General features: G+C 42.8%; 1 protein-coding gene across 3 annotated transcripts in view; it reads right to left on the reverse strand.

Moving 5' to 3' along the window:
• HGSNAT (heparan-alpha-glucosaminide N-acetyltransferase) overlaps positions 1-9,588 on the reverse strand; it is a 52,313-nt gene extending 42,725 nt beyond the window's left edge. For 2 of the 3 annotated variants that reach the window (XM_042934696.1, XM_042934695.1), the window contains exon 1: positions 9,369-9,588. In XM_042934696.1, coding sequence (XP_042790630.1) covers positions 9,369-9,588 — 220 coding nt within the window. Of the gene's footprint in view, positions 1-3,054; positions 3,075-9,368 lie in introns of those variants that run through there. The other variant, XM_042934697.1, reaches the window with a different exon arrangement.
• Positions 9,589-15,117: the final 5,529 nt, after the last annotated feature.

Here is a 15,117-nt window from a genome sequence, read left to right on the forward strand (position 1 = left end):
CACTTTCAGTTCCTCAGATACTACTGCTTTCTGTTAATATGTACATGACATAAAGATTAATTGCTAATGGGAATCTTGCAGGCCAAAAGAGTCACAAAAATTGGTGAGCACAAGTCAAGCATTTAAGAGCTGTTAGAACACTTACCACTTAGCCCAAAGACACCTGTGTTAGGATGAGCTGGTCACAGAACCAGTTAGGTTGACACTACATCACCTACCAACCACAAGAAAAATTCTGCACAATGAGGTGCACCATGAAAACACCACACAACCCCAACCCCATCACTGCACATCCCTCTTAGCTACTGATCTGGCTCTAAGAAACTCCTCCATCAGTTGATGACATATCTAAAACTTCTGATATTTTTTTAAGTTTATTTATTTATTTTGAGTGAGAGAGACAGAGAGAGAGACAAAGTGCATGAGTTGGGAAGGAGCAGAGAGAGAGAGAGAGAGGGAGAAGGAGAATCCCAAGCAGGATCCACACTGTCAGTGCAGAGCCCGATGCAAGGCTTGAATTCACAAACGGTGAGGTCATGACCTGAGCTGAAATCAAGAGTCAGACGCTTAACCAACTGAGCCACACAGGTGTCCCCAAGCCTTTTGATATTTAAACAAAAAAAATTTTTTAATGTTTATTTATTTTTGAGAGACAGAGTGCAAGTGGGGGAAGGCGGGGGGGGAGGTACACAGAATCAGAAACAGGCCCCAGGCTCTGAGGTATGAGCACAGAGCCCAATGCGGGGCTGGAACTCATGAATCACTAGATCATGACCTGAGCTGAAGTTGGGTGCTTAACTGACTGAGCCACCCAGGCACCCCTAAACCTTTTGATATTTTTAACAAACTTCCACAAAATCAAATTCTAAATGAAGTCTTTTTGACCTTGAACCCACTTTGGGTTTTCCAGATGGTCCCTGGAACATCTCAAAGGATTTGTTTTCTCTTTATAAAAGGGAAGATGTGAACTAAATAGGCTTATCTGGTATGTTAAATTACATGGGAGGTATTGTCAAACAGGTGATGTTAAGTCTTCTTAGATTATATTTGTGTGCATATGTTATTAATACAAGTGTTCCAAAAACTGTATGAAATTCCTGAAGATCTAATAGGTATTGATATAATGTTAACATTGATAATTCTAGTTACTATCTTAAAATGTATTCACAAAAATAACCGAATTTCCTTGTCAATTCCATCGTAATGAACTTTCATCAGCTCTCTAACAATAGACATTTTAAAATCTTTTGTCATTTACAGAGTTACTGTTTTACTGAAATGCTTCTACAAAAGCTTCCTGCAAATGTGTTTCATTTTCAGAGAAATTCATGGAAAAGAATCTGACAAGTGCTGTAAAATACAGGTTTCTAATAACTTTCAGATCATGCAACTGAACTGGGTAAGAATTTCCAGAATTAGTGGAAAAACAGTATTCAAGCAAAAAAGAATAACATAGGACTGAATGCACCAAGGAGGATATTTTAATTTTTATGACATCTTGTTTAAAGCTACTGGTTTTCTAACATTTTGCTTTTCCAGATTTTAGGAAACCTTTTTCTTTTTTCTCTTAAAGTATCAACAATTTGATAAGATATACCTTTGTGAACAAAGATGAAACACTGACTTTTTCTCCCTACCTGATTCCTCCAGAATTGGAAAGTTCTTGAGTATTCTTTTCATGGCAATATAGTTAGTTATTTACATAGATTCAACGAGAGTCTGATCCTTATAACCAGATACCATTGGAAATACTGGCCATGTAATTAAAGCTTTGACCAGCATGTCATATTTGAAAGAGATATGCATAGACTTAGATATGACCAAGTAGCTTTAAAGAACTAAGGTTGACTTTGCAGAGCCAATAAAGCCTCTTGGAAAAGTTGCCCTAACACCTTGCTTACAAGGTTCCAGCAAAGTAGTAATAAAAAGAGCTTATATGAGGGCACCTGGGTGGCTAAGTCAGTTAAGCGTTGGACTTCCGTTCAGGTAATGATCTCGTGGTTCATGAGTTCAAGCCCCACATCAGGCTGTCTGCTATAGGCCCAGAGCCCACCTTGGATCCTCTGTCCCCCTCTCACTGCCCCTCCCCCCACCTCAAAAATAAACATTAAAAAAAAAGTTTTTAAAAAGAGCTTATATGGTCCAAAAAAAAAATTTTTTTTAAGAGGGGAGGGCACCTGGCTGACTCAGTTGGTAGAGCATGCAATAGATCTCAGGGTCATGAGTTCAAGCCCCACACTGGGCATAGAGCTTACTTAAATAAATATTTTTTTTAAAAAAGAAAAAATGCTATATCTAACTTTTTGTAAAAGTTTATTTATTTATATTTGAGAGAGAGAGCAGGAGAGGGGCAGAAAAGTCAGAGAGAGAAAATCCCAAGCAGGCTCTACACTGTCAGCACAGAGCCAGACAGTGGGCTCAAACTCGTAAGCCTCAAAATCATGACCTGAGCCAAAACCAAGAGTCAGACGCTTACCTGACTGAGCCATCTAAGTGGCCCTATATGGTCAATTATCTTGCTGCACTTAAGAAAATAATCAGGTGGTGTGCCTGGGTGGCTCAAGTCCGTTAAGCATCTGACTTCGGCTCAGGTCATGATCTTACAGTTTGTGAGTTCAAGCCCTGTCATCAGGCTCTGTGCTAACAGCTCAGAACCTGGAGCCTGCTTCAGATTCTGTGTCTCCCTCTCTCTCTGCCCCTCCCGTGCTCATGCTTTGTCTCGCTCTCTCAAAAATAAATAAATATTTTGAAAAACTAAAAAAAGAAAAATAATCAGGCAAAGTTTAATGCAAACAAATTAGTTTTATTATAAAAAATGAGGGTTGGCACAAGAACAGACACTCAGATCAGTGGAACAGAATAGAGCACCCAGAAATGGACCCACAAACGAATGGCCAACTAATCTTTGACAAAGCAGGAAAGAATATCCAATGGAATAAAGACAGTCCCTTCAGCAAGTGGTGCTGGGAAAACTGGACAGCAACATGCAGAAAAATGAATCTAGACCACTTTCTTACACCATACACAAAAATAAACTCAAAATGGATGAAAGACCTCAATGTAAGACAGGAAGCCATCAAAATCCTCGAGGAGAAAGCAGGCAAAAACCTCTTTGACCTCGGCCGCAGCAACTTCTTACTCAACACGTGTCTCTCTGGAGGCAAGGGAAACAAAAGCAAACATGAACTATTGGGACCTCAACAAAATAAAAAGCTTCTGCACAGCAAAAGAAACAATCAGCAAAACTAAAAGGCAACTGACAGAATGGGAGAAGCTATTTGCAAATGACATATCAGATAAAGGGTTAGTATCCAGTATCTATAAAGAACTTATCAAACACAACACCCAAAAAACAAAGAATCCAGTGAAGAAATGGGCAAAAGACATGAATAGACACTTCTCCAAAGAAGACATCCAGATGGCCAACCAACACATGAAAAAATGCTCAACATCACTCATCATCAGGGAAATACAAATAAAAAACCACAATGAGATACCACCATACACCTGTCAGAATGGCTAACATTAACAACTCACGCAACAACAGATGTTGGCAAGGATGCAGAGAAAGAGGATCTCTTTTGCATTGTTGGTGGGAATGCAAGCTGGTGCAGCCACTCTGGAAAACAGTATGGAGGTTCCTCAAAAAACTAAAAATAGAAGTACACTACGACCCAGCAATTGCACTACTAGGCATTTATCCACAGGATACAGGTGTGCTGTTTTGAAGGGACACATGCACCCCCATGTTTATAGCAGCACTGTCAACAATAGCCAAAGTATGGAAAGAGCCCAAATGTCCATCTATGGATGAATGGATAAAGATGTGGTATATATATACAATGGAGTATTACTCAGCAATCAAAAAGAATGAAATCTTGCCATTTGCAACTACGTGGATGGAACTGGAGGGTATTATGCTAAGCGAAATTAGAGAAAGACAAAGATCATATGACTTCACTCATATGAGGACTTTAAGAGACAAAACAGATGAACATAAGGGAAGGGAAACAAAAATAATATAAAAACAGGGAGGGGGACAAAACATAAGAGACTCATAAATATGGAGAACAAACTGAGGGTCACTGGAGAGGTTGTGGGAGGGGGAATGGGCTAAATGGGACAGGAGCACTAAGGAATCTACTCCTGAAATGATTGTTGCACTATATGCTAACTAATTTGGATGTAAATTTAAAAATATATAAAAAATAAAGCAAGTTAAAATAAAAAAATAAAATAAAAATAAATAAATAAATAAATAAATAGGGTAATTGTGGAGAGAAGAAATTATGTTTACACCTTTGTCTACATTAGAGTTTAATTCTGTTAATTGTCTTTGAGGTTCTGTTATAAAGTGGACTGGATCCTGAATTCTTCTAGCTTCCTCAATAATTTGGCTCAACCCTCCAAACTAATGTTTGCAATTTTCCCCCACCCTTCTGATTTGGAATCACCAAGAAAAAAGACTGCCCTTGAGCCTCCTTGGAAGGGACTATACCAGGTCCTCCTCACCACCCAGATGGCAGCCAGACTGCAGGGGCTTAGACCTTAGATACGCATCTCACTGAGGAAGTAGGCTCCACCTGACACGTGGTCCTTCTCAAGCACTGGAGACCTCCAAATCAAATTGAACAGGAAGAGAAGCAGCTGACATCAAAGCAGACTGCTTCCTCCCAAGATGCCAGATCAAGACTTCATACTTTAACTAAACATGAAACCCTCCCGTCTTCCCTTTACTGTCTTTTACTCTGGCACTGGCCTGGAAAGAATGCCATCATCTGTATCTCCCAGGCCATTGCTAAGGTGGGTAACTCTAAGAATTTAGAATAACTTTATATTTTAGGCTAAGGAGGAAACCTAGTTGACTCTTTGACTTGAACAGGCACATACAAACAATCCCTGTGAATGAACCCATTAACAGCGCCACCATAGTGGGAAGTGATATGTGCCCCAACAGAGTTTGTCTTCGTCTGTTGTGGTTATCATTATGAATGCCTACAAAGCTGGGCAACGACTCTTAGTTTAGCTTACTGAACTTACCACAAATGAACTACGACACCTCAATGGTCCACACCCCTGGATTTACACTGTCAAGTTAGAAAGGAATTACCAGGAGGCATTCATGACTCACACTCACTTCCTTTGGCAGAGTCATACTTCCCTGGGTAGAAGTAAGTGTAAACGAGAATATGATCAGAAGCCTCTCCTTAACAGTTAAGGTTTGTGCAGAATTTATTGCCAAGACAATAGATGCCCAATAAAGATCCTTAGCCTCTTTGGCCAAAGTTGTGCTTGATAATAGGATAGCCCTTAGTTATATTTTAGCCAAGAAAAGAGTTGTCTGTACTGTGGCCAAAACCACCTACTGCACCTGAATTAATACTTTTGGGGAAGTTGAAACTCAATTACATAAGATCACTCAGCAAGCGACTTGGCTTACAAAGGTGACTCCTTCAACAGGGTCTTTCTCTGACTTATTTCATTTTGATTTCAACTGGTTTGGGTCTTGGGGACCCAAGTGGCTCTGAAATGCACTCCAGACATTGGGAATTACCCTGCTTATAATAATCTTAGTAATTTCCCTGGCACATTATATACTCTTAAAAGCTCTCAATACATGTTTGCAGCCACTAAGCAGCAAGAAAATGATCTTCTTAATATAAGAACATCAGAAAAGAAATGAAGAGAACGACCAACTTAAAGATCGTAAACCTTGAAGATGTGGCCTATGAATATCACAGAAATTAAAACAAAAACAAAAAAACAGTCATGACCTATGGATACCACCGAAAGTAGCAACAAAACTTCATAAAAAGCTGCGAGAACTGCAGAGCTGAGCGTGGCATTAGCGCCTTATGCTTTGATCACATCTCTTAGTTAAGCTGAGAGTCTGATCAAACAGTGGAAATTGTTAGAAAAGAGATAGCAAGCCCAAAATGGAGTCACTTATGCTACACCCCACCAAGACTTAATACCTGAACTACCTGCAGCTTCACCCTCTCCCAGAAAAGTGACCTTTAGGCAGGCAACTTGGAATTTCCTGGTCAGCACCCAAGGGTAATCAATCCACGGAGGGTCCCTTTGCATTACCCCTGGGAGAGCATCCTGGCCTAACATGCATTCGTTGCTAATGATTTCCTTTTTCCTCTCTCTCTCTGCCTTTAAAAACCTTTCCTTTCCTGCAGCTTAAGGGAGCTCCTTTCTATTTGTTAGACAGGATACCATGAATTATTTATTTATTTATTTATTCATTTATTTAAATTCACATTCAAATTAGTTATCACATAGTGCAACAATGATTTCAGGAGTAGATTCCTTAATGCCCCTTACCCATTTAGCCCATCCCCCCTCCCAGTCATGAATTATTAAATAAAGACAATTTGCTCTTTATATTTACTCAGGTGGGTTTTTATTATTTAACACCCCTTCCATCCTGGCACTCTTCTTGGGATTTGTATCATTTCTTTACATAGCACAGATATTAAATCCTCTGTCATACCTGTCATACATACACATCATACCATGTTTTCAAATACTTCTCTTTAGCTTCCCTGGTTCAATTTTGATAGTTCTCATTTTCAAATTTATAGTCACTATCCACTGACCTTTTCCTTTATAATTGTTTTACATATCATCATCCCTTCATAGTTGGAGTAACTAATGCTTTTATTCAGTTTCCTATGAGTCCTTAGTAGGGGGTAGAGTAAGGTTCTTGTTTTATGCTTCAATTTTCCATATGAATTTCAGACTCTGACTGTTCTTAATTGTCATCATAAGGATGCAACACCCAAACCATCCAATATGACATCTAAATTGAACTTAAATGCTCAGTTTCAAGAAAAAGCTGCCAACTTGTGATACTGCTGACCTTAGAAATACCAGGACAACACATAAGAAGCTTTATATACAAAAGAACAATTCTCTCCTCCTCTCCTGTCCACAATGTCTTGGTGAGGACATACACCACATAAAGTCATCCTTCAATAGGTACCCAAGTAACTGTGCTGTTTGTATAGCAGACTTTTGTTTCTAAATATTTAATTTATGGTTCTAGCTCTCTGCTCACGTGGTGGGGGGGGGGGGAGGAATTCTTTTTTTTTTTAAGTTTATTTATTTATTTTGAGAGAGAGCAGAAGTGTGAGTGGGGGAGGGGCAGAGAGAGAGGGAGAGAGAGAATCCCAAGCAGGCTCCGCACTGTTAGTGCAGAGCAGGATGCAGGGGCCAAACCCACAAACCACAAGATCATGAACAGAGCCCAAGCTGGATGCTTAACCGACTAAGCCACCCCTGCGGGGCAAATTTTTAAAGACATACTCTATTTATTTTTTTCTTTCAAAGTAAACTTGAGTCCTCAAATCATATGAAGATGGAGTTCTTAGTAGGAAGCTGTCCAACCCAAACCTGGACTCCAGGTGGCACTAAAAGCCTAGCTGTCCTCTCAACACAGCTTCGTAAAGGCTCTGGAGTGGATCACCTAAGAATATTAATATGTGGGGCCCCTGGGTGGTTCAGTCAGTTGGACTGACTTTAGCTCAGGTCACAATCTAACCGTTTGTGACTTTGGACCCTACATGGAACTCTGCTTTGAGAGTGCAGAGCCTGTTTGGGATTCTCTTTGCTCCTCTCCCCTCTCAAAATCAACAAAAAACTTAAAAAAAAAAAAAGAATATTCATATGTTCTTCCTCACTACATAGAATTACTATTTACAAACCACCTTTTTCCTAAAATAATTATGGTTATTAACTGGTGCTAAAGCACAAAGAAAAAGCCATGCACAGGATCTTTCCCTGACAACTTATGAATGGACTGATTATGTAATTTCTAAGGGTCCCTTTCCTCCATTATCAAAGAAGGGGAGTACGGAGACTTGAGGTCAGGGATGGGGGAAGCAGTAATACAAAATGTAATCAGCTAAAATGCTTTTCCAAAATTCATTCTGTCTTTGTCCTACAAGATTCTGATTGGGGAGGAAAGGCAGTCTGAACTACACACACTGACACCAAGACCCCCCTATTCGGATACAGAAAAGGGGGTGGGATGACGGGGAAGACAGGCAGGTTACAGGCAGACCTTTCCCCAAACCCTGACCAAATAGTGTTTGCTGCAGTTGACTGCTCCCCACAATCCCTGAATCCCCTGGGGAGGGGCTGGGGACCATCATCTTCTGGGGCCCTGGGATTCTCCTTTCAGGGGGTCTAGGGGAAGCCGTAGACTTTATTTTTCACCATCCTCCCCACCCCACCCCCAGACCAGGCAAATTAGGAAAACACTAGAGGAGCTGATGCTTCTACTCCCAGCCACACAGTAAAATCACCCCCAGCAAAATACCCCGTCCAGCCCCTCCCAGGCCAAAGACCTGGTTCCGCGGCTTCCCAGCAAAACCGCAGGGCTCCTGCAAACCGCGACATCAACTGTCCCTGGCATCCCCGTAGCTGTAAAATCTGCCTAAGGGCCCTCGAGATTGGCTTCGAGTTTGGACAACCAGCTCTGGCAGTCAACACCCTCCCCGCGCCGCTATGAGTTTTTACTCTATGTCGGACATTTACTCGGGAGTTTAATCCCAGCAAGGCGGGAGGCTTTTCGCCATCCGGCTGCGGACTGTGGCTGCCGTGCTCTGCCCCGCAATTCCAGCGGCCTGGCAGGGCAGCGGCCCGCGCTCCTGACATCCCACCGCGCAGGAGGCCACCCGCCAAGGTCTCCTTCCTCTTCGGGGAACGGACTTCATTTGCGCAGAAGTCCCTGCAAACCATAGGCTAGATGAGAACTAAATGCCGGATACACCAGCTTCTTGGCCAGTGCATCTCTTATTTAGCTTTGCATTTGGGGAGTAACGGGTCTCCCAATCACAGACATTTTACTATTTAGACAAAAGTCGCCAGGAGACCTCGGCGCCCCGCAGCCTCGGGGCGTGCGTGCGGGAGCGCAGGGCTGGTCAGCTCCGCGGCTCTCCCCGCGGCCTGCAGCGCTCCCGCGTCTTTCCCTTTCGGGTGGGCCCCCCCAACACACACACACACACACACACACACACACACACACACACACACTGCACTACTCCGGGTGGGCCCCCCCAACACACACACACACACACACACACACACACACACACACACACACACTGCACTACTCCCCTGTGCCCGCGACGCCGCCCCGCGCGGTGCCTGCGACAGCGGCCAAACACGGTTACACCGAGAGAATCCTGGTCCGGGGACGCTCACTACAACGCAGAGGAAACAACAACTAGTTCCGAAGACTTGCTTTTTCCAAGCGCTCGCCTGCGGCGCGCCCCCCGCGGAACCGGCGGCGGGAGGGGGCGCAGCGGCGCGGGGTCCGCCGAGCCGGCCGGGCCGGAGCCGCGGCGCGCACTCACCTCGCGGCGGGGCGGCCTCGGCACCGTGCTCCGGGGAGCCTCCGGGGGCCAGCAGCGCGGCGCTCAGCACCGACGCGGCCAGCAGCAGCGCGGCCAGCGCCCGGCCAGCGCCCCGCGCCCCGTCCATGCCGCCCGCCGCCGCCTCGGCCGCCGCTCCTCCGCAGCTGCCGCGCTCCCGGGACCTGCGCTCCTCCGCGGCGCACGGCCGCGCGCCCGTCATCGCCTCCTTCCCGGCTGCCGTCACCGCCTGAGTCACCCGCGGGGGCGGGGGCAAAGCCGGAGCTGGGGGCGGGACGGCCCGCGCGGGAGGGACCTGAGGCCTGTCCCGGCGTGGGGCGGGGCCGGTCGCTGCGGGGGGCGGGGCCGGTCGCTGCGGGGGCTGGGGGAAGCGCTCACCGAGAAGGAGTCCACATTCGCACCCTTCGCGCAGTGTTCTTTGTCGCGGGGGGAGAGACCTCCTGCAGGCTTCGAGCCATTGCTCCCCAGTCTCTGGCCACCCCCCTGAGCAACATTCTGCTCAGTTCCTGGGTCCAGTCATTCACCACACAAACGGCTGTTAGTGTCCGCTGCTCACAGTTCTGGAAATGCCATGGTGAGTAAGACAGGCGGAGTCCCAGACCCCAAGGCGTTCACCGTGCAGAGAGATGCACTTTCGAAGCCACTATGTGGTACCACCACTTTGAAGAGTCTCTGATACAAAGAGGCTCGCAGGTACTATGACTCCGCAGTTGCACTCCTAGCAATATGTCCGGAGAAACTGTCGTTCATATAAGGGGACAGGTACAATAATGCTTGTAGCAGAGTGGTTTGAAATTGCAAAAATCTGTAAACACTCTAAATGTCTAACAGGTGGGGGGGAGGGGGGGGCGCCTGGGTGGCTGAGTGGTTAAGCGGCCGACTTCAGCTCAGGTCATGATCTCACAGTTTGTGAGTTCCAGCTCCGCATCGGGCTCTGTGCTGACAGCTCAGAGCCCGGTGCCTGCTTCAGATTCTGTGTCTCTCTCTTTCTCTCCCCTTCCTGAGCTTGCGCTCTGTCTCTCAAGAATGAATAAACGTTAAAATAAATTTAAAGCACAAAGTTTTTTTTTAAATAAATAAATGTCAATCAGAGGAGAAAACGGGGAAATTGTATAATATATACAGCTGTAGAAATGACCTAGAGTTACAAGTATCAACATGGTTGAATCACAAAAATAAGGCTGAGGAGTAAATGCGAGTTGCAGAAATACCTTTGTAATAATTTATATGTAAAGTGTAAAGCCAAAAAAAAAGTACTATGTGTTCTTCAGATTGTTTGCCTAAGTAATAAAAGTATAGAGACATATGGAAAGATAAACACTAAATTCAAGTAATGGTTGGGAGTAGGGAGAGAGCAAAATGTTATCACGATGGGCTTCAGCTGGCAATGTTCCCTTGCTTAACTAAGGTGACAGGCATATATGGGTGCTCTATTATTTTTTATACTTCTCTGTATGTCTGACTTACTTGACAAGTTTTAAAGCTACAATACAGTATGATGAGTGCTATGTTGGTAGAAGAACAAGATGCTAAGATAACATTTGACAGAAGCACCTAAACTAGTCTGGGAAGACTCCTAGGAGGACTGACCTTTAAACTGCGTTTGAGGGATGTTAGCCAGGACAGGGGATGAAGAATGTTCCTAACAGAAGGAACAGCTTTTGCAAAGGCTCTGAGAAAGGAGGGCCCAGTGCAGGAACTAAAAGAAACCTAGTGTGACTGAAGCAGAATTCTGTGACAGAGCTAGACAAGAGAGTTTAGTTTGGCTTCCTTCCTAAGGACGGTAGCAAACTGTTGATGAATTTTAAGGTGGAGAATAACAAAGGTCAGGGACATTATTTTTCTCAGAGAAAACAAGCCTGCCTGAATGTCAGGAAAAAGTTCAGTTACTCCCTCTTTGTTCTTTGTCCCACTGTTCAAAATCTCAAGTCATGGGACAGTGGTGTCTAAGCAGTCTGGCAAGACCATTGCTGACAAGTTGTCTACTGTCCAGCAGCTGCTTCTGGTTCCCACAGAACCAGAATGGCCCACAGGGGCCATTGGGTAGATGTGCCCTTCTCTCTTCTCACCTTGAGGACTGCTCTTTCAGCTTTGTCCTAATCTCCCATGCCCAGGAGAGTCTGGAGTTCCCGTCTTAGTGCATGACTGTCTACCTATCTACCTGTCTACCCTTCCACCAGGCACCCACCTCGTGGTTCCTTCCCTCACTTCAGGTCTCAGCTCAACTGTTCTATTTTCAAGGAAGCCTTCCCCATTAAAGCTAAACCATTCTCTAACCCTCTATGTCACTGTATCTGCTTTGTTTTCTGTGTTGTGCTCATTTCTACCTGACATTATAATGTGGATTTATCTGTTTCTCTTGCACCAAAATGTAAACTCCTTAAAGGCAAAGAGTTTGTCCTGAGGCTAAGACCTTTCTCGGTTAGGCTATAATGAACAGCCCCCAAATCCCTGGACTTATCTCAACAAAAGTTCATTTCTTGCTCACACTTACATCCAATGCTTCACCTCAATAAGAGTTTCTACCATTACTGAAGCATTGGGAAGATAATGTAACAAATGCTCTTAAAGCCCCTTTGCAGAAGAGATGCCTGTGATTTGCATTCACATTTTACATGTGAAGGAAACATGTGCAGGAAAAAAAAATCTCTCAGATAATAAACTTTTTAAAATAAATAAATGAAAGTATCTTTACTGTTAAGATGCAATTCTCCCCAAACTGATCAATCACAATCAAAATTCCAGCAGGGTTGTTTCTTTTTGTTTTTGTTTTGCATGTGTGTAGAAATTGACAAATGATTCCAAAATTTATAGGGAAATCCAAAGGACCTAGAATAGCCAAAATTATTTTGAATACAAATTTGTAGGAATTACATAATCTGATTTCAAGACTTATTATAAAACTATAGTAATCAAGATAGTGTTTGTTTTTGGCATAAGGATAATACAGATCAAAGAAGAGCATAGACAGCCTAGAAATAAACACATAAAACTGGGTTTTCACCATGGTACCAAAGGAACTTAATAGGGGAAAGGATATTCTTTTCAACAAATGATGCCACAATTAAATGATTCACATGGGGAAAAAATGAACCTTGACCCCTACCTCATACCATATACCAAAACAAACGACAACAACAAACCCAAACACACAAAACTAGATTAATATAAAAGCTATAAAACTATATATAAACTATAAAACTTCTGGAAAAAAATAGGAGAAAATATTTATGACCTTGGATTAAGCAAGGATTTACTTTTCTTTCCTATCCACCCTACCCCGCTCCCGTATAGTGTTTATTAAAAGGCAAATCAGTTAGGTGTTGGGTAAAAGACTTCTTAAATAGTACATAAACCATTTTTTGATTAAAAAAATTTTTTTAATGTTTATTCATTTTTGAAAGAGAGAGACAAAGCACAAGCAGGGGTGGGGTGGAAAGAAAGGGGGGACACAGAATCTGAAGCAGGCTCTAGGCTCTGAGCTGTCAGCACCAGAGCCTGACGTGGGGTTCGAACTCACAAACTGTGAGATCACGACCTGAGCCGAAGTCAGATGCTCAATCGACTGAGCCACCCAGGCACCCCACATAAACCATTTTTTTAAAAATTAAAGACACTACAAAAAAAAAAAAAAAAGACAAAGACACTTAAGAAAAAGAAAAGGAAAGCCACTGACTGTGAGAAAAGATTTGGAAAATATATTTGATAACAGGCTCTTAATTCCAATTCCAATTCAGTAATAAGCAAATGACTATTTAAAAATGGGCAGGGGTGTCTGGGTAGATTCAGTTGGTTAAGCATTCAACTCTTGATCTTGGATCAGATCATGACCTCATTGTCATAGGTGAGCCCAACATTGGGCTCTGCACTGATGGTGTGGAGCCTGCTTGGGATTCTGTCTCTCCTTCTCTCTGCCCCTCCCTGGCTTGTGCTCTTTCTCTCTCTCTCAAAATAAATAAATAAACTTTAAAAAATTAAAAATGGGCAAAAGATTTAAACTCTCCATCAAAGAGGGTATATGAATGGGCAATAAACATATGAAAATGTGCTTAGCATCATTTGTCTTCAGGGAAATGAAAATTAAAACTACAATGAGATACTACCTCACATCCACTGGAATAGCTAAAATTAAATGGGTTGATAATAATAAGAAGGTTGGCAAAAAAAAAAAAGATTGCTAATAGAATCCATTGCTAATAGAAATGTAAAATGGTACAACTGCTTTGGAAAACAGCTCAGAAGTTTCTTGTAAAGTGAAACATATACTTACATATGACCACTCCTAGGTATTTACCCAAGACAAATGGATAAATATGCAAAGTCTACACAAAGACTTGTATTTGAATGTTACAACAATTTTATTCATGATATCGCCAAACTGGAAAACACCCATGTCCATCAGCAGATGAATGGATGAACAGATTATGGTATATACAAACAATGGAATACTACTCACCAATAAAAAGGGATAAGCTACCAATACACACAACAGGAATAGATCTCAAGAACATTACACTTAATGAAAAAAGACAGACACAAGAAGGTATATACTGGAGTGCCTGGCTGGTTCAGTCGGTAGAGCATACAGCTCTTGATCTCGGGGTTGTTGAGTTCAAGCTCCATGTTGGGTGTAGAGATTACTTAAAATCTTGGGGCGCCTGTGTGGCTCAGTGGGTTAAGCAGCCAACTTCGGCTCAGGTCATGATCTCACAGTTCGTGAGTTGGAGCCTCCGCATCAGGCTCTGAGGGGACACCTCCGAGCCTGGAGCAGGCTTCAGATTCTGTGTCTCCCACTCTCTCTCTGCTCCCACCCCCACTTGTGCTCTGTCTGTCAAAAATAATAAATGTTAATTTAAAAAAAAAATAAAATAAAATCTTAAAAAAAAGGAATATACTATATTATATGGTTCCATTTATATGAAACTCTGGAAAATAAATTCTAATCTTTCTAGGAAGAAAGCAGAGTTCTCTCATGGGGCCAGTAGTGGCGGAAAGATTGAACATGAAGGGACACAGGAAATTACAGGAGATAGAAATGTTTTGTATTTCATCTGTAGCAGTGGTGACAGGAGTACAGAAATGTATCAAAACTCACTGAGATGTACAAATGGTTGCATTTGATAGTATATAAACCAGATTTCTGCCTTGGGAAATCAAATGGATTGTATGCCATTTATAGATGTAAGAAACATTGAAGAAGCAGATTTGGAGGAATAAAGTTATTTGGGAAATGTTGAGTTTGAGATGCTCTTCTTTGGAGAAATGTCTATCTATTCAAGTCTCATTTTTAAATTGGATGGCTGTATTGTTATTGTTCAGTTATAGGGGTTCTTTACATACACTGGATTAAACTTCTCTTATCAAATATATGATTTGCAAATAAAATTGATATAAAGGTCAGGAGAGTTAAGTTTTGGAAAAAATCAGTACAGAGATGGCAAGTGAAGTCATGTAAGAGGACGAGATCACCCAAATAATGTGTGTAGGGCTGACAATAGAACATTCAGGAACACTTGGGATGGTGAGAGACTAGGAAAAAGAAGCCAGAGTGGTAGGAAGAAATCTAGGAGGGTGTGACATCACAGAAGTCAAGAGGTATTTCAAGAAGGAAAGGACCAAAAATTATCTACTCAGTTTAGCTACGAGGACATTAGTGATGTGGTGACAGCAGTTTCTGTACAGGGGTAGCAGCAAAGATCAGACTGCAGTGAGTGGAGGAGTCAAAGGAATA

The sequence above is a fragment of the Panthera leo genome, chromosome B1 (assembly GCF_018350215.1).
Source record: "Panthera leo isolate Ple1 chromosome B1, P.leo_Ple1_pat1.1, whole genome shotgun sequence".
Taxonomy (NCBI): Eukaryota; Metazoa; Chordata; class Mammalia; order Carnivora; family Felidae; genus Panthera; species Panthera leo.